This window comes from Lepisosteus platostomus, chromosome 13, assembly GCF_059453375.1.
Source record: "Lepisosteus platostomus isolate fLepPlt1 chromosome 13, fLepPlt1.hap1, whole genome shotgun sequence".
NCBI classification, from domain to species: Eukaryota; Metazoa; Chordata; class Actinopteri; order Semionotiformes; family Lepisosteidae; genus Lepisosteus; species Lepisosteus platostomus.
This window is the reverse complement of record NC_142623.1, coordinates 43813609-43837971: the sequence shown is the minus strand read 5'-3', so window position 1 is coordinate 43837971 and position 24363 is coordinate 43813609. Positions and strand designations below refer to the sequence as shown.

General features: G+C 46.1%; 1 protein-coding gene and 3 long non-coding RNA genes across 4 annotated transcripts in view; 2 read left to right on the top strand and 2 right to left on the bottom strand.

The window, feature by feature from the left end:
• galnt10 (UDP-N-acetyl-alpha-D-galactosamine:polypeptide N-acetylgalactosaminyltransferase 10 (GalNAc-T10)) overlaps positions 1 to 16081 on the bottom strand; it is a 64489-nt gene extending 48408 nt beyond the window's left edge. The window contains exon 1 of the mRNA XM_088604826.1: positions 15923 to 16081. Within this exon, the coding sequence (XP_088460952.1) occupies positions 15923 to 16081 (159 nt within the window). The remainder of the gene's footprint in view (positions 1 to 15922) is intronic.
• LOC148650730 (uncharacterized) lies at positions 16015 to 17185 on the top strand. Its single transcript, XR_015926212.1, has 2 exons — positions 16015 to 16153; positions 16835 to 17185. It is a non-coding gene; the product is annotated as an uncharacterized LOC148650730 (long non-coding RNA).
• Positions 17186 to 17222: 37 nt separating this feature from the next.
• LOC148650729 (uncharacterized) lies at positions 17223 to 21314 on the bottom strand. The gene is made up of 3 exons (XR_015926213.1): positions 21196 to 21314; positions 20407 to 20488; positions 17223 to 20314 (listed from the first exon to the last, which is right to left on the bottom strand). It is a non-coding gene; the product is annotated as an uncharacterized LOC148650729 (long non-coding RNA).
• On the top strand, positions 21223 to 23400 carry LOC148650728 (uncharacterized). The gene is made up of 3 exons (XR_015926214.1): positions 21223 to 21335; positions 21990 to 23074; positions 23232 to 23400. It is a non-coding gene; the product is annotated as an uncharacterized LOC148650728 (long non-coding RNA).
• Positions 23401 to 24363: the final 963 nt, after the last annotated feature.

The window sequence follows — 24363 nt, the reverse complement described above, 5'->3', positions numbered from 1 at the left end:
TATCTCTGAATGCTCCCTGTATGTTAGAGCTCTAGAACAATGGTTGTGAACCTATAACTGTCCAACTGATACAGATCCCTTTGATAACTAAGCACTGGCTGAAACAGACTCACCGTGGCCTGGAACCGACTTTAGGTGATTAGGTTTACTGTATCCTCATTAATTTAAATCGGAAGAATCTGAATATCCTGGCCTAAGACACGGCACAACCCCCATGCTTTATGCATCTATTCATATTCATCCCTTCTATTCCAAACACACGTCTTCATGCCTCACAGGCGGCTGCTTTCCTACCTGGGAGGTTCGCATGCAGCTCGAGATTTCCGTGCCGAGCGCGCAGGACGAAGCCGAGGTTAGGATTGTAATGAAGGAGCGCCCTGACTTTTCTTTAAGCCTCAGCTCTTGGATCGATCGTCCCAGCAGGACTCACGAACCCCTGGGACTCGTGGGGGAGAGCAGTACTCTATCCAGTACTGGGTCGCAGGCCAAAGCCTATCCCAGCAAGCAACAGGTACCAGGCGGGACACAGCCTGGAGGGGACTTCGCGGCCGATTCCTATAGCTGTATCGCGGAGCAGTGACACTGGGAAGACAGGAATGGGACCATGGGACACGCCCTGCCACGGGCAATGGCTGTACACACCAGAGGGCACTCCATGACCACCATCTGTGTCCATAACATCAAGTACTTCTTAGCATAAGGAGTGCCTCCTGGTTCTTGGCTTTAATTCCACAAATTTTGCATTTAAATTCAACATAGTTTCCACTCCGGCTCGCGTTTCACTGTGGATTGTGCAGAAGCCCCCTGGGTAGACCCTGACAGGCGGGCGTGTCCAAGTCTCTGTGCACAGGTCCTCATTCTACAGGCCCCAGTGCCGGTACAAAAAAAAAAGCAGCTGGAATATGGATGGAAGGATGTTAAAAAAATGTTTCAGGACATTTCAGGGAACAAACGCCCTCCAGCTGGTTAGAAAGAAAGGCAGCCACAGTGCAGCACATGATGCCGGGATAGAAAAGCCCAAGACGTTCCGAAGTCCCTTCAAGATCAATTTTCAGTGCTTTTATTTGCAGGAAGCATTGGTTCCACAACACTTTCCTTTCTCTCCAACGTGGTTCTGTATTCTATGGCTTGTGAGGCCATCTTGGACCTGGATGGACTGCACAGCATTCTGCACATGTTCAGAAAGGCACTGGGCTCGCAGAAGAAGCCTTTTGCTCTGTAGTGATCCTGCACCCAGCAAGCTCTACAGGTCACACCTACCACGGGTCTCCAATCTGCATCACATGGGAATTCTCTCGAGACCTATACGCTGCTAACACTTTGCTTAATGGACCCTAAAGCACTAAACATAACTACATAGTCATTAAGAAACACAGAAATGCATCCACATAAAATGGACACAGCAGGATTTGAAAGATGTTGCTTCACAGTTACGTTTAGTAACACTGTACTGTATTAATTCGGCATTCCATGCCACTCCTCCACTCCTTGAACAACATTACATATGCTGTTTAGGACAGTATTTAATTTATTCTTATCCGTGCCACAAGGAGAAGAGCTGACTGACAGGTAACCTTATTATTCAGGAAAACTCTTTATATTGCAGATCCTGTCTGAAGCGCAAAGATCAAAACTGAGTTCAGGAGAGCTGTTCTCAAAATGCCACTATGAAAGACAGCTTCCCTAAAGCAGAAAGCTAAAAAAAAAGTCCAGCACCAAAGATTCACTTGAAGACTGTTAAGAGGCGCAGAGATGCGACTGTCCCATTTCCCTTTGATTAAAATTTCAACACAGAACGTGGTGGTATTCCACTGGGGTTTGTGGTTAACAGGAGCTCACAAATCCTTTTACTGAGTCAGGGCATCATAAAGTCTCTCCAACTCCCCCCCACCATCAGACATACAGCCCTAGTGTAACATTTTATAACATGTACCCTAATCATTCTAAATAAAAAGGGAATACTTCCCTTCATTGAAAAAAACATTTCTATAGCTTTCACTGTACTAAAGTGAGAACAAGAAAGTGGATTATGAGTAATTTGCTTCAGGTTTGCACAGTAAGAAAAATAAATCACACTGAAGCAATGCTGTTCTACATCCTTCAATTAAAAGAGTAGAGCAATGGAGACCAGCTCATTTCTCCTTGGAATTCCTGAACTGGCACCTTATTGCTTTTTCCATATGAGAACTCGAGAACACGGATGAAAACAGAGGGAAAGCATATTTAAAATGGAGAACAGGAGACACTTCTTTACACAGAGGGTTGTGGGAGTCTAGAACTAGCCACTCAGCCATGTCGGTGAACCCATTACCCTGGCTTCTTCCGAGATGAATGGCCTCCTCTCGGCTGTAACCCGAGAAGCACCAGGATCCTGAAGGACAGACAAGACGCCGATGCAAAACACAAGAAACGAATCACTGTGGGTCCCCTGATGGTCTCCAAGATTTGTAGGAACTGTAAAGATTTTACGCGAGAAGAGCTATTGGTTATAACAAGGTGACCCACACAGGACCTGCAATGGGCAACGACACTTCGAACTACGTATCCCAAAAGTCAGAAAAAGATTTTTTTCCCCTAGTTCTGTCGAAGCAGCCCTGTCCCCTGAGCTGCAGGCACTAGCGGAGATCCAGGACCTTTGCATTTTGGGGTGGCACCTCAGAACTGCACCTGGCCACTGCTCAGCTAGCTGTAGGTCTTTTTTGACTGGTGACCCCTGATCCCAGCTTTTCTTTATAAACAGCTGTACCTCCTTGATGACAACGTCTGGGAAAAGAGACGGGCGAGGGACGAGCTAACCGGTCTTTATACACACCAGCTGCCAAGCTGGGTGAGGAGAGTCGCGCCATTAATGCTGAACAACCCCAATCAAAGACTTGGGGGAAAAACATTCACAACCGGTGGAAGCCAGCGACACAGCAGGGATGCAGGGATGCAGGAACGCGGCCCTTCTGGGCTGACAACCCTCGATCCGCCAGGAATGAACTCCAGGGTGCGAGATGAAAAGCCAGAGCTGTAACAGCGAACGCACATATTAACCTCTCCTATAATGGCGCAGGTTTGATGTTCTGCTGGCAGGCAGATGATTTCATCAGTATTCAGGCCACGGTACAAACATCCTAATAGAGTAGTCCCAAACAGGAACAGTCGCCTGCTTTCGGGCACTTTGAAGTTTTAAATGTGTTTCTGCACAGCATCAGCATTCAAGCTTGAGTTCGACCGACAGCAGGAAGCAAAACAAAAAAAAACAACAAAAATATCACATTTTACCTGGCTGAGCAATTTTTAATCAACACTAATGTGCCCCTGTAATGGTCTGTTCTTTTAACGCCTGCTGGTAGCAAAACTGTTATGCTGAAAGGGCCTATTATAGAACAGTTCGTGCCTGCGACACAGCTTTTAACAGCTCTGCTTAATGTCTAGTGAGACAATACAGAAAATGATGTGAAATGCATATCTGTATGAATGATGCAAAGCAGATCCCTATGAGCCCAGCTGTTTCTAAACAGGAGGGTGTGACAGCTGTTGAAAACAGATTACAATCAGGCTCCTAGTACATTTGATTTTGAAATCTTCTATCAGATATGCTTTCTCGTTGACATTTAATCTCGCAAATAGTGGAGATTAACTGCACTCCCCTTTTATTTCAACGGCCTGAAAACCTGAACCTGAAGGGTTCAAGATCATTATAAATGTTGCGTGTACAGCCACTTTGCATGTGAACGGTGTCATTCCACATAATCACCAGAGCTTACTTACGGAATTAAGCACATCACTGCTCTCATGTTGGGATGTCAATACATGCTACCGAGCTTGGCGCTCCATAAAGCTACTTTAAAGAACTCAGACCAAGCATGGAAAGAGTAGTAGCAGCCTTTAGAAATCTGCCCAGATGTCATCAAACTAACATGCAACACCAAGAATAGACCTAAGCCTCATATTTACAATGGATCCACAGAGATCAGATTGAATGTATAACATACAAAGAGCCGGTTACAGCATTAATGGACTAATGCGCTTGTCATAACGTATTCACGGTACTCTGCTGCATTCTGTCAGCCTACAATCTGCGGTACAATGTACACAAAGTGCAGAAGACGCAACTTTTCTGGCTAATTTTTTAAATACTCTTAATTGCACCCAGAACCATTCAGGACAACACAAGGTACTTTTCAATAAAATGACAAAACAAGGGCTGTTGCTTAAACTGCTGGAACTGTAGCAGTGAAACAGTGAATTCACTTGGTTCAGAAAGGGAACTGCTCCAGCATGAACATTTACTGTCATTGACACCGATACCCATAGCTAAATCTTGGAATAACATGAAATTATCAGCAGGAAGAATGTGCACTCTGCCATCGCTGCACAGTAATTTACTCAACACTTTCCACAAAGCTGTTGACCTGTTCATTTCACGCTGAATGAGAATCAAATGTTTTAGTATTGAATATCAGGCCTTTAACCAGAAAGGGTTTGTCGACAGGGAAGGAATGAATGAATTAATGACCCATTCCATTCACAAGTACGAAAGGGTGAAAAAGGCCATCAGAAGAGCTTCAAATCTGGTCTGGAATTGGGTAAACAGTGCTCTTTTCTGCCTTCTGCCTGAAGGTACAGAACACAGCTATATAGAGCCAATTGCAATACTGTGAGAAAAGTTCATGCACATCAAACAGAATTAAACTATGGCCAGAGCTGACCCAGTAGATAGTATCAGAGAGCACTGCTGCAGTCATCAGCAAAGTACCGTGTTGCACAGGCAGAGCAGAACAGTCACTGAACACAGCGTTAGTGAGCCCTCAGCTCGGGAACTTTCCTTCCTCTTTCATCCTTCCATGCATATTATACAGCCCCACCAGCTCCCAGTTGTAGTCATTATGAAAAGGCTCCTGCTGTGCCCCGTCTCAACCCCTTCCAGGCAGAAAACATAGTTCAGCAGAGCGGCGTCTTCTGGGTCGCTGTTCTCCAAGCATTTTCGGGGGAAGCAGGAACGAGAGCTTGAGAATTTACTGAATTCCACCTGCAGTCCCTCTCTTACAGAACCGGCAATCCAAAACATACAAACCAGCTCGACCAGCATGATGAGCTTCCGAACAGAGTCTGACCTCTATGACAGAGGGCCCTTGCACTGGGCAGTACTGGGTTAATCAAGTACTGGTAAGGGATTCTGTAGGGGGCGGTGTGGTGACTCTGTGGCTCAGGCTCTGCGCCAGTGGCTGGAAGGCTGCCGGTTCGTATCCCGCAGCCGGCAGAGGAATCCTACTCCGTTGGGCCCCTTAACCCCAACTGCTTGTATATGAAAGAAATTCCTAACACAAGAAATTGTATATGGCAATTAAAGTGATCTGAAGACCACTGGTTCCTGGAGAAGCTGGAGAACTGCAGGACTACATCCCAAAGCAATGGGAAAGTCCAACGCAGGCCTTGCCCTGAGTTAATGATGCCGAAGAGAGGAAGCATTTAGCTCATAAAAGACCAAGGGATTGAAGGTCTTTAAAATCTGAATTTACATTGACAGTGCCTTTACTACTGCTAAAACCATTCATAAGGAGAAAGGTGAATGTCCATCTAAACAGGAAGTCAAACGCAGTGCCGAAGGTGTCGTTCGTGTTCTCCCCTTCTTCCATTTCCTCCTCATCCTCCTCCCCTTGGCCCTACCTGCACTGCTCACGGGGGATTATGGCCCTGAAGCACGACAGCTGGAGCCTGCACTGCGGCTTCCTCACAATACACTTTCTTAATCACAAACGCATTTCTCTCGCAAAGACATCGACCGTCTTTATTCTTGCTAAATGTGGCATGCATCAAGGAATTCTATGTTGCCATTTAGATCATTTATTGCCATGTGAAGGGTTCTGTAATGCGTTGTGCATGCTCAACTAGCAGTTACATAAGTGAACCTAAAATGCTTTATTTGTTATGTATAATTTAACTCCCTAACGAGAGACACGTGGTTCCTCCTACCTTACTCATAGCACGACGAGGACAAAACACAAAAGCAAAGAAAATGCTCTGGAAAGCTGGATTTGAAAATAAAGCTAAAAAAGCTTTATTTAAAGCTAGAATTTACAAATATTTAATATTTACAAATATAATATCTTTCTTTCAGCTCTGCTTGTATTCCTTTTTCCACTGCCTGCTTCACTTGCCTGGCGTTTTATTGAACAGCTGTTCCAAGAGCAGAATAAGAGCTCTGTGAATGCCTGGTAAGGGTGAGATTCGCTGGCTGCCGAATCGCTTACAAAAGGCATGGGAGAAGAGGAAAATCATAAATAATTAGTGCATCCTGCACAGCCATGTGAATGTCCAGGAAGACTTCCATTGACAGCACTTGCGGAGCAGCTCGGGGATTGAAAATAATTGGATTGCATACAAGTGTCTGCGCACAGTGCTCTCATTCAAGTGCATACTGTATATCTGCAGCTGCTCTGCAGAGAATAAAGCCTTCTTTTATGGGAAGTAATAACAGTTCTTAAAGCGCATTAATCCAGCAAAACAAATGAACTTGAACTGGAAGTTCAAGCTTGCAAAGGACCCATCTAGTATCAGAGGTGTCCCGGTGAGGTTCGTGGCAGCCTGGAGCCCAACCTGGAAGCACACGACTGCTCTCGCCCTGGAGGGGGCGCCAGTTCCAGAGGCAAGCTCTGTGGGCCTGTTAGGAGGCGGGAGGAATGCAGAGCACCCGGAGGAAATCTACACAGACTCCGGAGGGCTGAGCAGACTCCGTACAGAAGGCACCTCCAGCTTGAGATCGAACCCAGGACCCCAGAGCTGCCCGCCGCTGTGCCAGTCCTGTTTGCGGAGGACGTTTCAATCACGGTGGCAGGTGTGGCTCCCTGCACTTGCATTTGACAGCACCTCAAGCTTAGAAAAGCTCACGAAGGCTTTGAGTGGAAATCCACCGCCTGTCGACAGTGTGAAGCACACAAACGTGTACATACCTGAGGACGTCAATCCTTTTCGCTCTAACGAGAAAGGAAGGGAATGCGGGTGGAGAATCCTGGCACATTCATTTTGTAGCTGACAGGCGACACAGGGCCTAGGTGTGCTCAGGAAGTAAAGAGCTTCCAGTGGCCCAACGCCTTGCCTCACGAAGGCCAACCATACCGCATAGACGGTGCTGCAGCTGCCTCTCTCACTTCCCGCAACCTGCGAGACACAACGTAACCTGCCGGCAAAACTCAGCGCACCGCAGACATCATGCTCCTGATTTTCTACAGGCGGAGGCAAAAGAAACAGAAATGAGAAGAGTGAGGTCGACTGAAGGGTCCACATAGATCTGCTTTAATCGATACAATCACCTTCCTGCTGGGCTGACTCTTCTGAGATATTTGCACTAGCTGTTATACCGCTGTGCACTCTTAACAACATCTATAGTTAACTCTTCACAGTATGGAACTGACCTCTCCTGCAGCTTAACCACTGACTCTACTGGGACCGTAATAACATGGTGGGAAAGAGAACCTGCAGGCCCAGTAACGATTACCCAGTCTCCCACATGCTCCATCACACAGCCCACAGACGGCAGCAGGCCACTTCTGACCCTGGAGGTCCACACACCTGCTCGTTTAACCAGCACAGGTTAATTACTTAATTGAACTCATAAGTTGCTTGACTGCAACATTTGCAAGTTTTTTTTTTTCCCTACTCAAAAGTTTGGGATTTTATTTGACTTACGAAACGCAACAGTTAAAAGGTGACCCCCAACACGTTTAGTGGCAGATAACCGTCAAATAGCACATTATTGAGTCAATTCAATGCTCAATAAGGTAACAGAGCTCGACTGGGACTGCAGGTGTGTGGTCCTCTGAGACCGTGGCTGGTAACTCCAGTTTTAAAGCAGTGAAGGCCAGACCTCTCTCTGTTCAGAGCTCTTCATCCTCAGTGTGCGCTTTTTATTTTTCAGTCGGCCTTTTCGCACATTTTGAGACAATGCAAGTTCTTCATTGAAATGAGAAGAGAAAGCTATATGAATACAGTACAATTCAACCGCTGAATTATTTCATGCACAGTAGCTTGAACAAGCCGCCCTTTTAGAAGTCATACACAGGGGGTGGGGGAACAGGTTTAAATCCAGATTAACCAAGCTGAACCAAGGTAACCGTTAAACATGTTCTGCGGTCATTCCCTACCAGTGCCACAGTCCAGATGTTCTGTCCCAGTCAACCCAGTCTGAAACAGCAGCAGGGCTCTCCACCTGCTCCATTTATAAACGATATGCTGGAGAGCGTGCAGGGAGCAGGCTTTCAGACTCAGCAGCGTCAGATACAACAAAGACAAACACAATGAAATCTCAGATATATTCACAAAGTGCTTATAATTCGTGGCACCATATAAACAAAGGTTTTCTTTTTATATCAACGTAAGGACCAGCACTACAGGACATGTTCTAGACTGGCTGAGCGTGCAAGATGAACGCTACGACGACGTACGCAGGCCTGTGACAAAATCACAACGAGGCTCAAAGAAAGAGGATGGAAACGCTTTTGACGGCTAAGGACTGTGCTTCAGATTTTTTCCCCTCAGTTCTTGTGCAGCTCTAAAGTAAAACACAGATCAGACTGTAGATCGCTGAATTGTCAGCCCGCTCCTACAATGCAGAAAGCCACATCCTGCCAGCCAGATTCACACATTGTTGGGCGCTCTGCCACTCTCATCCGAAGTGAAGAAAGGCAGGCACTATTTCAATCCTCAACCTTTCACAGCCCTCGTCAGGTCTGAGAGAAGAGAGGGATCTGCAGCAATGAAGCCCTTCGCAAAACGGCTGATGTTAACTGTGCAATCACATGTCCTTCAGCAGAGCACAATCCTGGCCTAATAAAATTCCTCAGGAGCATGTTGACTTGTAAGCGATCCTCATTTTGGATCCATGTGAATTCAGAGCCTCCAAGTGCAATATTTACAGGTTCTTTCTTTTTTGCTGCCTGCAAACCTGTATTGGCAAGTTTTTACTCTAACAATTTCAACCTTGCACTAACATTTTAAATTCAGTATTTGAGTATTTTAACACTGTATGTTTACAATGGTGCTGCAAAAAGAACTCTGGCTGAAATCAGTTGAACAATCAAGTTTCCCAACATTTTCTTGATGTAATTCCAGCCTGACTCATCATCACCAAGGCAGAATTGCTCTGTGATGGATCAGTTGTTAAAGGCTGAGGGTGGTTTGCTTGTCATGCACTCTGAACAAGAAGGAACACTGTTCAAAGCACACAGCAGAGCAGCTAACTCTTGGCTACAGCACTTGAGGGCACTTTTGCAACAAATGCTCTGTTCAAACTAGGTTATGATGAAAAACACAGTCCAAACTAAACCAAACGAGTAGAAAAATTCCAAGCAAAACAAGTAGATAAAATGTTCTTGGAATCCACACACAATTATTCCAACAGAGCATAGGGTACCAGGATAAAAGTTCTCATTTTGGTTTTATTTATATTGAGAAAAAGAATTTTGCATGGTTACAGGACATGCATAATAGATGTTAGAGAAAATACAGAATTTTGTGTGGGTAATTAATGATCTTATCATGATTCGATTCTTTTTTTTCTCCATGGGAACAGTTCTGAAGAACTTAAAATGATCGTTTTACAATCCTTTAAAAAGATATTGCTGTCCAAGTCAGGATCATTTAAAATCTCAAAGTGGATTCACTTCTTGGTGATAAACTTCCATTCCGAGTCCAACAAGGGCCTTCAGACAGTGATAGAGAGAGGCTGGATCTGCCTTAAAGGGAATGGAAATAGGAGCTGATAATAGACTTGGAAATGGAAAAGAAACAGAAAAACCAGTGAGAGATTCCAACCTCACTGTACTGTTGAGGAGGGATTATGCAGGTCCAGCTGGGATCAATAAATAAATAAAAATCCAGATGACGTTTATCCTTCTGCCCATCCTCCAGCTCACTCTGTTCAGTCCTGCCGTCCCCTCAGGTGAAATAAATGTGGACAGCAAGAACACACAAGGCCCTGGCAGAGGTCTGCAGGAAGCACCTCACCAACAGGACAACAGGGCCCTGCAGCACACTGCAGCCGATCTCCACCTCACCCACTGGGGCTCTGCAAGAGCACCCTGTGCCACAGGTGAAGGAAATGACAAAACCCAATTAGAAAAACAGAGACCGCGATGAAGCATATGTGAACGACAGGACCATCAACGTAGCGGAAGCCAGGTCTCACACCTTTTGCGCAAGTTAAAGAATTGCATCGGGCGAGGTGTGCATGCTCAGATAAGAGGAAAACGTTATGACCAGCGTTCATTTAATCCTTTACTTAACCACAAAGGTGAACTAAGAACAAATGCCCATTTACAACACTGACCTGGAAGCTAACCCTTTTATACAGCAAGGTGTTGACTGCAGGAGTCCACAACCCTCCAGCAGACTGCCCTCTCCTCCAGACAGCGGCACAGGCCCAGACTGTTCACACACCAGTCGCTCCGTTACGGAGCTGAAGATGCGGATGGGTGCAGTCCTAAGGCTGGGGGAGGTTGTCATCTCACCTTGCCAGCAGAACTGGAACTTGTGGCAAAAGAGGCAGCACTTTCCTTAGACCCCGGTGACGAGAGTTCGATTCCCCGTCACACCTGCTCCAATATCAAAGGACAGTTAAGCTGCATGTCACAACTACAGCTCCATCCAATTTTGTTTGTGGAAATATACATTAAAAAAAATGATATTATTAACAGTCAAGTTTAGCAGTTCAGCTTCAAAACGCAGCTTATTAGTGATGACAAAGGAATACAGATATAATAATAACTTATGATGCCTAAATTATTTAACCTGGGTCTCTGTAGATGCAATGGCCTGATTTCAAGACAAACCCTTAAATATTTATTTTTCCTTCTTCTGTATTGCTTTCACACAAAGGAAACTTTTTACATGACCTACAGAATATCCAGTGATTTTTCGATTTTCATCTCCATCTGGAACCAATCGTCAATCATTTTGGTCCACTGCTGCAGTTGTAGATAAGAACAGAAGGAAGGTAACAAACGAGAGGGGGCTACTTGGCGAATCACTTGGCCATTAGTAATGTCAGCAGGTAAAGGATCCAAGGAGCTCATCCAGCTGTTTCTGGAAAAAAGCCAGGGTATCAGTTTCGGTCACAAGGCTGGTCATCTTCTTCCAGTCCAAACAACCGTTATTGTAAGAAAGTGCCTTATATTCTCGGTTTTAAACACCCTTCTCTTTAATACAAGCATGGGGAAATAAACAAGTGCCCCTTAAAGTGCACAGTCTGTACATCTGTGATTTTGACAAAACCAAAACGGTGACACTCCCAACTCAACAATGACAATCAAAGTGATTTTCATAATGTCTCTTGGCCTGTAAAGCAGGACTGTACACCTCTGATTTTCTGGATTCAGACATGTCTACAAACTAAGTGGCCCACAGTAAAGTATGGCTTTGTGACTCTCACTGGAATCAGCTGTACTTCAGATCCTATCAAGTACAGTCAACCATTTCTGCAGACATGGAAAACCAAGACAGATTGTCCTCCAGGATTTACACCCCACCCAAAGGAATGATCCCCTTCAATTAACAGAATAATACTGCTCCACCCAAAGTTCATTGGGTTGAACAGTGGACATCTGGTACACCTGGATATACTGTATAGCAGCATATAAGTGAACTTCTGACTCTCTGTTGATGCCAGATGTTTGAGCTGATTACTGACAGCTCATGATCTGAAGGGATGTCAGGCCTGTACTGGACAAAGAATTGTTAAGGACAGTCCTAGGTGTGTTTCCAATCCACAGATCTTGCAATTACCCTGGGAATCCAATTAACCCAATCAGCACCTGTGGTACACAGGCTTGTAGCATATGGGAGAAATATTCAGGCAGCTTGTCAATAATCTAAGAGCAACAACGAAGGACTCACCCTCACCTATTTCTCAGGCTATTGTCTACTTTAAACTTGACTGTCCTGCTCTGAATCAGTCAATATTGAGACTTTGTAATTCGTGAAACAGGTGCTTTTTAATGCCAAGTACAACAAAGTGTGTGCGTACTCCACCCTTTCCAGCAGAGCAGGTCTGAGAACGTGCTGACGTAAGCAGCTCTCAGTTGTGGTTGTATGCTCACACACATCTTACCGATGATGAATGCAGTATCAACAGCCTTAATGAAAACGCCTTTGACTGCATGTATCAGGAACTGCTTGGGACGTATTGGCATCCTTTTCAGCCAAGGACCCAACCCTGCTGCAATACATTTTAGACCTCTCTTACTACTTAATTTGAAGCTCAGCGGTTTTCTTTCCTCGCCACAGCGGTCACACAATTTTTCCCCACACTCCGAACGTTTTAAGCAAGATTTCAGATGCTCGGTCACGGCCAGACCTTCAATCCATCAGGACGCCGCGCTGTACCGCTCAACAAACACCAGCTTGGGGGAAAAAAAAAAACAGCACACTTACTGCAACGGTGGCTCTGAGCCCCTTAAATCCCTTTCTTTGGCTCGGAGGGCAAGATGTGCACACTCCAAGAAGCACAGAACATTCTGCTGGCCTCGATAAAACTTGACAGGGAAAACCGAAGAGCAGCCTTGCAAAACGTGGGAAAGCCATGATCCGTCACACGTGGCGCTTATTGTCAGAAACTGCCCTCGACTAATAGACACCATGCCGGAGGCAAACACTGCTAGAAACTGCAGACACACATGCATCTACGAACATCCACTTCAGTTCCAGATGTTTGATGTGCAGTATTAAGCGCTATGCGTACTCTATAGGTACTGTTCCACTAGTACCACTAGTAAAGGGATGCGTGATGAAACACTCAGCACGAGGGGGTCAGAGCACCTGCTTCCAGCTGAACAACACGGTCCCCTGCAGCACAGAGCGTCGGCCTGACCAGCATACAGAGCAGCCTGCACTCCAACACCAGGCGCAGAGTCCAGATGGGAAAATCACAGCACGGGCCACAACAACAACACCCCTGTTGTGTCCTTTTCAACACTCCGAGGTCCTTCGCCACGACAGACCGTAGCCCGAGTGACAGATTAACAAGAGGCACAGAAAGCCAAGTGACACCCAATGTGCACACCTACGCTTGGTTCCTTAATGGTGACAAGGCCGAGTCGCACTTTTCCTTCCTTTCTTGCTTGCTTGCTTGCTTGCTTGCTTTAAAGCCTCCCGTTTCCGATAAAACATTCATTGAAATAATCCGGAACTCTCTGAATTTATGAACAAAAGCTGTCGATAAGTGAAAACAAATTACACAGCCACTCCAGTCTAGACTCACTGGACCTGTATTTCTGATGTTATAAGAGTGTTACAGACGTATGGGCTAGAAATCCAAAAAACGGAGTCTTGCGAACAGCAGGTCGATGTCATGACCCACGTGAACTCCTGCGCTGACGTCTGCTCAGGCTGCATTTCCGGATGGAGGGAGGAGTGGGGGGGCCTCGGACAGACGCAAACACGGCCACGCTCCGCGGGCACGGAGAACACACCGGCTCGGGCCCCCCGTGATCCGAAGGGACGGACAGCGGGAAGAGCCTGTGGTGCCAATAATCACAGCTCAGCACACACAGAGCTGCTGGGCCTCCCTGCAATTCCCCCTGCATGAACCTGCACCAGCACGAGGTCCCATTCCTTTCTTTGCAGATAGCCTGTCCTTGCTTCATCATAATATAGCAGCTGTGAAGGCTACAGTGTTCTGAGGCTGCCGGGTGTCATAATCAGCAGATCATTTGCTTAGGGAAAAAAAAGGCAGCTCAAAATATGACATTGCATCACATGACACAATGGGGTGAGCCTGGGTTTCTCAACCCTGGTACTGTATGAGCAGATCACATAATTACCAAGGCTTCTTGAACAATAAACTGATTTGTAAATCAGGTGTTTTGTTAACAGCTCTCTCCCTCACTTCACAGTTCAGGAAATCCCAGCTTTAGCTGCAATGCTGCCAAGACACTGAGCCAGCCGAAAGCTCAATGGTCTGTCGTCCTCTTGTTTCGGAAAACACAGAGGCACAAGAGAGAGGTGACAAAGGAGAAGCGCTCTACGGCCCATCGTGCCCGTTCAGTAATTAACAGTTAATTGATCCCCGCATCTCATTCGGGTGTTAATTGATCCCAGGCTTCTACGCGGTAGCCAGGGTATCGACACATCCCATAATGTGTCTGGGAAGCTTGTTCCACGCTCCCACCACCCTCTGGGTAAAGAAGCGACTCCCTTTCTCGGTTTTGAGGACTGGAGAGATCTGCGTCAGGTCCCCCAACATGCAGGGGGAAATCAGAGATTCACGTTCTATGCTGCAAGTAGGGAAAAGTGAGGTACGCGGCAGCCGATCACTGGACAGACTGGGAGCTCGGAGGGTATCAGGGCAACTGTAAGGGGTGTTTAGGCAAGGACAGCCAAGGACACGCTTTCACATTCTCCTGAAAATGAATGTTTAGAAACGATGCTAGTTTCAGGAACCTTTGCTACGAGGAAAAAAAGACACTGGCCTTGCCTCATCCAGACATTTCGGAAATCCATAAAAACACTGGTTCTCAAACGCTTAACACATCGAAATCAAGTATAAAGGTGTCACCCTACTTAGCAATACATACCCCCGACACTACGGGATTTAAAATGTATACAACTGGTATGCTGCTGCGTTTTCAACCCACAACCAACGAAGACCTTCATGCTGACCGTGTTGAACAGCTCAGCCGGCTGCAGACTCGACTGGGCGACGACTCGGATCTTGATCACAGCGAGCGCATCCACACAGCTGAACCTTCACCGGCAGCTCCGGTCGGGCTGGGCTCCCCCGAGGCGCAGCGGCGGAGAGGCGAAGACCGAGATTTTGTATATTTGCCTAGCGCGTTTTACAGGTAGATTGCGTTCTTGTTGTCGGCACTGCTACGCTGTCGTATATTGTCACACACACAACACGGGGTCTTTCCTTCCAGACGTCCTAAACGAACTGCAGCTCCTTGTGGTTCGAACTCGCAGCGGCTGTAGCTCAGGGGAGCGGCGCTCCTGGCTCTGACCTACAACAGGTCAGAGGTGTGAAGTTTTGCCCCCGACACAGCTTTCGCCCACTTCTCCTGCCCTCACAGACAGGGAAGCGCACGTTTCTACGGACAGCTAGCGTCACATATTCTGTAGCTACGCGGAAAAAAAAAAGTATTTCACCATTAAGGCACCGTGCTTGATTTTGCATTTTAATATCAATTTCAAACCGGCTGACGAAGTAAAACAACAACAAAAAGGCACACCTCGAAAATCTAGACAGCGCTTTCGTAACTTCACTAGCTCTCAGAACTGCACGTTTTTAAACCGGACTGCGATTCAGTCAAACGTAGATGTTAAGCTCGAGTCGGACTACTTGCAAAACAACAACAAAAAAAAAAGACTGCGCTCACAAAGTCAGCAGCACGTCGTCTTCCACACGTTTGCTTGCCCGTTGAGAAACAAACCTGCATCGCCTGCTTACACGGTGCTCTTGAGTCCTGTTTCAATGCCACGGTGCACAACCGCATGATGATAGTGATGATGATGATGATGATGTTTGAACCTTTCACTTGGTTCTGGAAAGTTTTCTTCCCGGATTTCCTGAAACTTGTATCGCACTGCATTCGAACCGTTTCCTCGTTCGAATACGTGGCCTGTCCTTCGCCGACAAAAAAGACACGTCTTGAGCCCCGCACAGCCCTGCACAGCCTCGCCGCGCATCTGAGCGCAGCCTGCGCCCGGACACCACCCGCACAGCCACACGGGGCAACCGGGGTGCGGGTGGTGGGGTCGAGTCGGTGGAACAAAAGTCGCAAGAAGCGCCTTCCGAGCGGCGGGCAGCCTCCGAGAAGCCCGCACTCACAAGGCGAGGGGGAGCAGCCAGCCTCCGCCGGCTCCGGCTCCGGCTCGGAGCCCGCAAGGAGCTCAGCGCGGCAGGGCAACACGGCCAGGGAGTGAGACAAGCACGGCTTCTCACCTGGACAGCGGGCAGACCCGCCGCTCTCTCCGCGATCTCCGGCGAGCTCTCCAACACCCGGTCCCGGTACAGGGACCACAAGCCCACGTTCGGCAGGAACAGCAGAGCCGCCAACAGCAGCCCGGCGAACTTGAGCAACCTCTTCTCCTTCCGTCTCATCTTCTCTTCCAGCTGCTGGGTAAAGGGGGGAGGGCGACGGGCTCCGACGGCGCTCCTGCGGACTCGGTCCAGGTACAGACAACTTTCTCTCCGAGGCACAGCTGATCTATCTGCGGGCACTTCCGCTAGGGGGAGCGAACCACTGTCCGCGCCGGGGGAGTTCCAGGGTAACCCTGCCTCCCCGGCAGGGACGGCGAAACGCACATTGCTGATTTTAACCCACCCCCCCCCTCTCCCACCACGGGGGCTCCTCTTGTCGGTCGTGCGTCGCAGTGCCACAGCGCGACGGGCTGGGGCCGCGTTGCCGCCGTGACCCGCGGCAGGGCGACGCCGCGCTCCTGGAAAAGCCCCCTGCAGACGAGCCGCCGAATGGAACCGGTCGCCTTTGACAAAGTTGCTCGCTCGCGGTTACAGGTTACCGCCGGGCGCCCGTGTCCGACACCGGCGTGGAGCTCGGCGCACGCGTGGCGTGTTCACACGCCGTGTCCGGGGCTCTTCTTTGCTAAAACACCCTGTACTTCCTGCTGTTCTACACCGGGTTTGACATGCATTCGTATGATAGAAAGGGGGGAAAAACCTAGCGATTGACGCAAGGTTCAAGGATAAAGATGTACTGTGTTACGAAAAACACTTAAGTATGAATACATGGTGAATCTTCCCGACTAAACTTGTATTATTATTATTATTATTATTATTATTATGTAACGTATGGCCAGTAAAACGAATGAAATAAACCTTTCCTGTACTTTTTAGGTCCTCCGAGTGAAGACCTCCCCTGCCGGGGGAAAAAAAACCCCAACAACCTTCAGCTGAAATAACAACTGACCTCTGACTGGGGACAGAGGGGTTCAAAGTGTAGGTCACATACATTTCACGGTGTTGGTTAATGTGGCCTCCTGGAGAGTTCAATCTGTCCACAGCACGATTACATTCTTACACAAGTTGGTTTTCGCGTCCTGGGTTTCCTGACTACAGCTCAGCGGCAGAGTTCAAGAACATTTCCTGCGCTGCCCCACAAGGTGTCGCTTGTTCAGTGCTTGGGGATGCACAATTTCATATTTTAAAAATACTTTTTGTTATCGAATAAATGTAAAACAATTGTAATATTCCTATTAAATTGTGTTTTTTTTAAATAGCTCCTCAATGTAACGTTACTCGACGGCCATCGATTTAGATACATGCGCAGTAGAATACATATAAAATAAATCTAGAAGATATTATCAATGTAAAAATGTTTACATATTTCTTCCTGTCCCAGTAACTATTTTGCAATGTAAAAGAGTAACAAGTACAGGTTTATTCCCTGCTGAAAAGAGAAGAAAAGAAACAACGTTTCGGCTGTGGGTGTTTATAATACGGAGTAGTTGTGTGTGTACACAGGTGTACACTCACTGGATTAAATATGAGAACTTCAGTCAAATGAATACTGAGTTTCAGGAGCACGAGACGGGCATCTCTCCTCTCCCCAGTCAAGAAAATTCCCGGATCTCAATCCGACTGGATGCTGGTAGAAGCAGGGCAGCTCAATCCCACTGTACATCACCCTCATCCTCGCCTCAGAGGAAGGCCAGCATGCTTCTGGGACTCACAGGGATCGAGCAAGTTATGGAGTGGGGTTCCTAATATTTTGGCCAGTGTGCATGGTTTTGCACAGAAGTATACAAGTATACACAGCAGCTGTTACAGCGTTTATATACTGTATATGCACTTCACAAGAAATACACTGCAGGGCTGTGGTGTCATTTTTAAGACCATGTAGTTGCTATGAACGCTGGCCATGAATGTTAATTAGCCCTGGCTGTTTCACTGTGCTGGGGATTTGTATTTATAAAGTACTGCAAAGTACTTGAAAAAAAAAACGCCTGATCCCTGTTAATTTTTTTCTACCTGCACAATAATAGCTTTCATCCCTCATTCCTTTGTCATGCCCAGGATTCTAGCTGTGCTTTCAGTAAAGCTTGTGATGTAGATGGACTCTGTGCACTGGGTGTACTGAAGTATAAATATTAGTGCAGTTTTAAGGTCGGGCTAGGCTGGGATTCCTATACTTACACGTTCTCCAATGTACTTGCAGGGTGGCACTGTTGGTTAGTGGCGCGGATTATGACCCCACGCGTCCCTGCAAGCCTTGTTTGATAATGGCAGTGCCTGTGTGTTTTGTACTGTACCTATCACTCAGACATTCACACCCCTCCATTGAACAAAGTGCCAGCTGAAGCACTGGCTGCAAATCTCAGCACAGGCGAACACCATTTATGCAGCATTTCTGTATCCTGCCAAAGCTACAACAAGAAACGAGATAACCAGAAATCCTTTTAAAACGTCTTGAAACAAATGATATCTTAATGGTATCAAATTATTCTGCCATGCTCGGCTTCTGCACGCCTACAATTAACTGCTCCATTTCTTGCGGAGATCAGCCTGGCTTCAATTCTCCAGAGGGGCTTCGCTGTAATACCCAGTGACTTCTGTCTGGCACACTTTGTGTTTAAACCCTGCACCCGAGGCCTCGTGACCTCACAGATCCTTCAGTTACAGCTAACAGGCATTCCCTTCATAAAACACCGCCGACTCCGAGTCTCAGTTTAATACCCCAGTGCACACGGACAAAACAGTGAGTTTAATGTGATCATGAATTCGATTATTTACACAGGCAGTTCTTCTACTTCGTATCCCTTTACTGAATTGCTGAAACAGTGGCTCAGGCAGAGCTCTGAAGAGTTTGCCCACCTCCTTTCCTGTGGGCTCTTGGAAGTGTTTCACGGCCATGAGCACAAGAAGATGAGACAGCTGACAAATGAGAGTGGGGGCTGCGTGGCCCATCTAGCTCGTTAGGTTGCTAGCACGTAATTGATACAGGGATCCTTTCAAAGAAACAACAACGAAAGAATCCAACAGGAATGGTCAACTTGTTCCAGAACCTCACAACCCTTTGTGTAAAGCAGTGCCCTCTGTTCCGAGTTGTAAATGCACAACCTGCAGCTTTCGCACGTGTCCTCTGGCTGGTGTTTCACTGCTGACTGTAAAGAAGCCCATTGGGTTGACTCTGCTACTCCGATAGTCATCCCTCATTTCTCTCTAGTTGAACACCATTTGACGGTACCCACTGTGGACCAAAAAAGAATCTGACATCTTTTCTTTTTGCTCTTCAATCCCCTTTCACGTTTATTCTTGTACTGCAATCTGTCAGCTCACTGTAAGAATGCCTGTGTATTGTTTTGTAATGGATATGCATTACAATGAGTCCTAAAATTTCCATTAGACATGTCAGCTTTGTATAGCACTTAGCCTGCCTGCAGTTCCACGGTTCACTAACTTGAGTGCCAACTGCCTTGGACCGAGGTGTCAGAATAGTGATTAAGTCATAATGCCCTAGTTGTGCATTCCCTTTCTCAATCCTTTGTTTGCTACAGTACATTGTCTCTGTTTTCATGGTTGCTGTGCTGCTGTGTCTGACTACGCTTTTTGTTTTCTTACATAGAATCTGTCTTGTCTACCTTGTTGGCCACATCTCAAGTGAGCAAGGTGCTGCACTATTGTCTACATCAGCTTCATGTCCCAAGCAAGCCTTTCACTGTTTAGCTCTCACAGTTGCCTCCAGAACAATCTGCCAAAAAGCGACCATAGCTTAGTGAGCCCAGGTCTGTGGCCATGCCCCTGGAGTTTTCCCCAGGAGGACCTGATACAGATCTCTTCTGATGAACTTTTTTGGGGGGCTGAGACTTGTATCCAACGTGACTGACATTGGTGCCCGTTTCTGGGGCTGGTATTTTACTGGAGCAGCCTGAGTGAAGGGCCTGGATCTGGGGAGAAACAGCAGAACTCTGCCCCCACGATTTCCACCACCACCCTGTAGTTATCCAGAGTTTTGACCACGACTATGTCGAGGTTATGAATCAGTCTCTGGGTACTTTTGCTGTGCTTGTTTTGACAGAACCTTGATTTACTGTAGATGCTCATAATATTTCAAGTTCATTTTCAATTTTTCACAAGTGATCCCTCACCTTTTTTTTTTACACTGGTGCTTATTGGGAAATTAGAGCTCTCCACCATAGCACAACCACCCAACTCCCGTCTGACAGTCTTTTCCGTTTGAACATACCTGTTCTGCATTTTTTACCAGATGCAGTTAGGAAAGTGCTGTCAGTAACTTTGAAGGCAGCTGGGTTTTCCAAGCTGTTTTCACTGTTGTCATTGTTATTTGACACAGGCTGCAGATCAGATGCTTGTGCTCTGTGGATATAGAGAGAGGGGGAGTCGTTTTGAAATGTAGAAGTGTCCCGTAAGCATCTTCTCCAGGCATCTGACATTTAAATTGGTCTTACCCATGGAACGCGTGTACTGTACTCCTGAACTCTAAGAAGAAGTGACTGAGCAGGACAGGGATGAGTAGAAGTAATTTCCTCGCTGAAAATGAGAAAGAAAAACACAACATTTAGGCTGTGAAATCGCTTCAGGTGTCAGAAGACTTTAAGATACCTGAAACGGTTCCACGTAAAAATCGCTACAGCTGTAGCGGAATCCGCATATAGTAGTGGTGGATTCAAACAATGAAGGGTAAAAAAGCCCAGCGATTTTTACGTGGAACCGTTTCAGGAAACACGGCTTGTAGTCACCTACAGTATTATCACCCGCCAAAGCGCACGTTAGAATTAGTATACAATCTCAAATTACAGCTGTAGACATGAATACCGGTTTAACAACATATCTACGACGGCCAGACGGCCAGGTGGTAAAGAGCTGCTTTTTAACTCAAGTGCAGGCTGAGAAAGTGATGAAAGAGACGCGCCTGGTGGTGCTAAACACGGGAAGGCAAAGCCGTTTGGCAGACAGCTCTGCTACCCCTCGTCTTTGGGAGCCCATTCCGTATTTTATTTTGGAAAGGAATTAGCCTCCGCCATCTGAATTATTCCATTTGCAGCTGCAGCGACAAAGGAGGGAAACGAGACCGTCAGATTAATTCTGTTTTCCGAACGAGAGTGAAAAACACGAGAGAGCTAGCCATCAGCTCAACAGAATAAACACGAAAAACAAAGCGGACATCTGGTGCGTTATGCGTCTTTTGTCACAATTATATTTTGAACAAACGGAGATAAAGTTGTTAGAGTTCTCACATTGTCATGTAAATCCAAATTAACGCTTCCGGCAATGAACATAGTGTAAGTGTTTCTCCAATTCCCAGCCCATCCTCGGCAGTAAAATGATGTCTGGGATTTGATGTGGCAGAGTGCGAACTAGATATCGGAGAAATAGGGTACGTGCTTCCTGTATTATTTATACACATGCATTCATGAATATACATTGCAAATACAAACAGCTTGGCGTCGTGAGATGGGGCTCTTTGGAGAATGTGCGTCAACACGCTACATTCTGGAACTAAACGTGCTCAAAAAAACTACTGGCATCTAATCCAGTTCTTTGAAAGAAGTTGATAGCTTTAATATTCTCTGCTCTTGTGTGCATCTTTGTGTGCTGAAACACACTCTTTTTTATCCGATTTCGAGATTTCAAAGCGGCGCTTGAAGATGTTTTGCATCAAGAACTATTACCCAATTACAGACTCTGAACTCCGTGCGAACTTTATGTGCAGATTTCTAATTGTAAACTTGTGGTGTTAAAATCCGAATCAAATCCAAATATATGTACATTCCCTGTTGCAGTTCAGATGACACAGAGTGAATGTTCATAGACTGTGTCCATTATAATAGATTACAACAGAAGTTATAAGAGAAAAGTCAAAACGTTCAGCAAGCGTATACATAGATGTACATTTTTCTCATATACTAGTATGTTTTTGGACTGAAAAAAAAAGCCAGTTGTTCATGATTTAACACACATTCAGCACCACAGATATCCCTTAACCCCCCACTAGTTCATGACGCTGAGAGTCTACTGTACCTGTCCACAGGTGAGTGGAGGTGGCTGAGGCTGGGGTCCTCCCCCTCCTGAACCTTCAAGACCCCTCTTGCTTCCATGAAGCTGTGTGAGTATGGTTTCCCTCCTGGCCAGGAGCCACTCCTGCTGCGTGTGTTTGCACTGACTCCAAAGCTGCTCCAAAACTAAAGCACAGCAGCACACATGAGGTGAAACCGGGGTTTCTCGCTTCCTGGCGCTGCCTAGATGATGAATGGGGGTTTGGAATGATTTTCTTGATTTGGGGGTGTAGAACAAGCTACCCAGCCATAGTGTTCAAGATGATATCCAGGTTTCTTTCAAGAAACAGCTGGAGGAGATCTTGGGATCAAACAGGCTGAATGGCCACGTCTTGTTTGTGACCAGTATTAGGTTCTGACTTAGTATGTTCTTCAAAGCTTTTTTAATGCCTGACACTGGTCTGCACTCAGATGGCACTCTTCCCAGCTCTCATGTCATCTAAGCCCTCCTGAATTGCTTAACTCCTGAGACAGTACTTGCAGCTCTTCCAACTTCTGAATCAACTGCAAAGTTGATACGTTTACAAGGTATACCAGAGTCTAAATGATTGATCTAAATTAGGGAAAGCAGGGCTCACACTGTGGAACTAATGATCTCATTCCAGCCGGAGGAAACTCCTGTTATCTCTTTCATTCACATTAACTAAGTCATTGTGCACGTGCCATGTGATACATCTGATTCCTGGAGCATTCAGTGTGACGATCTGCTCTTCAAGTGGAACATGAAAATCCAGATCTATTAAGTCATATGCCTGAAAATTCTCTACTGGTGTTGTTTCCCATATGTACAAATATCCCCTAAATCATGTTTTTAATTTAGATGCGATTCTTATTTGTTTTTTTTATATTTTTTTCCATAACTCTACAGATAACATGGTGTAATTTGCTGGCTTGTTTATTTCCTTCTTTGATGAATGAGTATTTCATTCAGCTTTTCCAATCAGTTGGCACAGCCTCCGCACAACAGGAAAGTACAATTCTTCAATTCACAACAGCATTCAACATCTCTGAAACTGTGAAATACATCAAAGGATTTAGTAAAAAAAAATCATCTTATCAGGTCAGTAACTTTATTGGAGTTTTATCTACCAGCTGGTCTCCTGAGGGGTTGACATCTGAAATATACAGTATAGAGATATTGGTTTTGGGCTTATCTATTTGGTCCAAGCTTTTAGAAAAACAGAGAGCACTAAAAAGATTGCTTTCACATGCCGCAGGTTTCCTGTGGAGGACGATGGAGGAACAGACTCCGACTACAGCTGTTCTTCCCTGAGTGGCTCTCCTTGTGCAGGTTTATCCTGGTGTTCCCGCACGGAGGCTTTCTGCCACCTGGCCAGCAAATGAAATGTGCAGGATCCCATCTGCAGCCAAGAAAACAATTTCAAAATCCTGCAGTGTTTCATCAGATGCTTTCATTAAAGATAACTTGAACACCATTTCTTCGTTGGTTGAATGAATGCTCACCCTCGGAACGTAACCTATTTGCTCACAACAGAAGGGCTGAATGAAGAAATGAACATTTTTCTAGTTTCATTTTAGCTGTGTTTCCTTTCATCCTGGGCTCTGTAGATATACTGCATATGTATTCATGCTGTCATATAAAGAGCGGTCTTAACAATGGTGTAGACTGGCACACATTAACATGCTATCAGGTGATTTGTCCCTGACAAGCAGCAAGATGATTTTGTAGAAGGCTTTGGAGAAGGCTGATGTTCATGCTACAAGCGTTAGAATACTCTGATAAAATTAAGCAATGCTTTTTTGGGAGAGGGGTTATATTTTTAAATGATGGGCGGAATAAATGTGTGTTGAGCAGTGGTTCATTTGCCGTCTCTCAGAAAAGGAGACGACGGTGATGTGACTCGCGTGCTCTGTGAAAGCTCTGTGGTGCAGCAGCTTAGCTGGACTCTTCTTGAAAATCCGTTGAGGTTCTGAGTCCTGGCAAGGTGACCTCAGTCCCCGTGCTTGTAAACGAGGGGCACTAGAGCCCAGCTTTCTTCATTCCTCAGCATCGCAGCGCTGATCACCTGTTACAGTAGGTAACAGCTAGTGATTTCTGTACACTGAAATCAGCAGAAAGGTCTTAGACATTGGAGCCTCAGTGTGTGCATTTGTGTGTGATAACGCAACACCATTTTTCCATTCTAAGCACAGCATTTTAACACCTTTCTCTTTTTTATTTTTGAAATTCATGGCACTGTTTTCCTGCTATCGGCATATAGACAGCGTGTTGTGAATGAAGTGTAACAATGTGAATCATATCGCAGCCTCAGGTGTCTCAGCTACAGCTCATTTGTCACTGGTGTCAATTGTACAGTGTTATGAGATGTCAGCCCTTATCAACTAGAG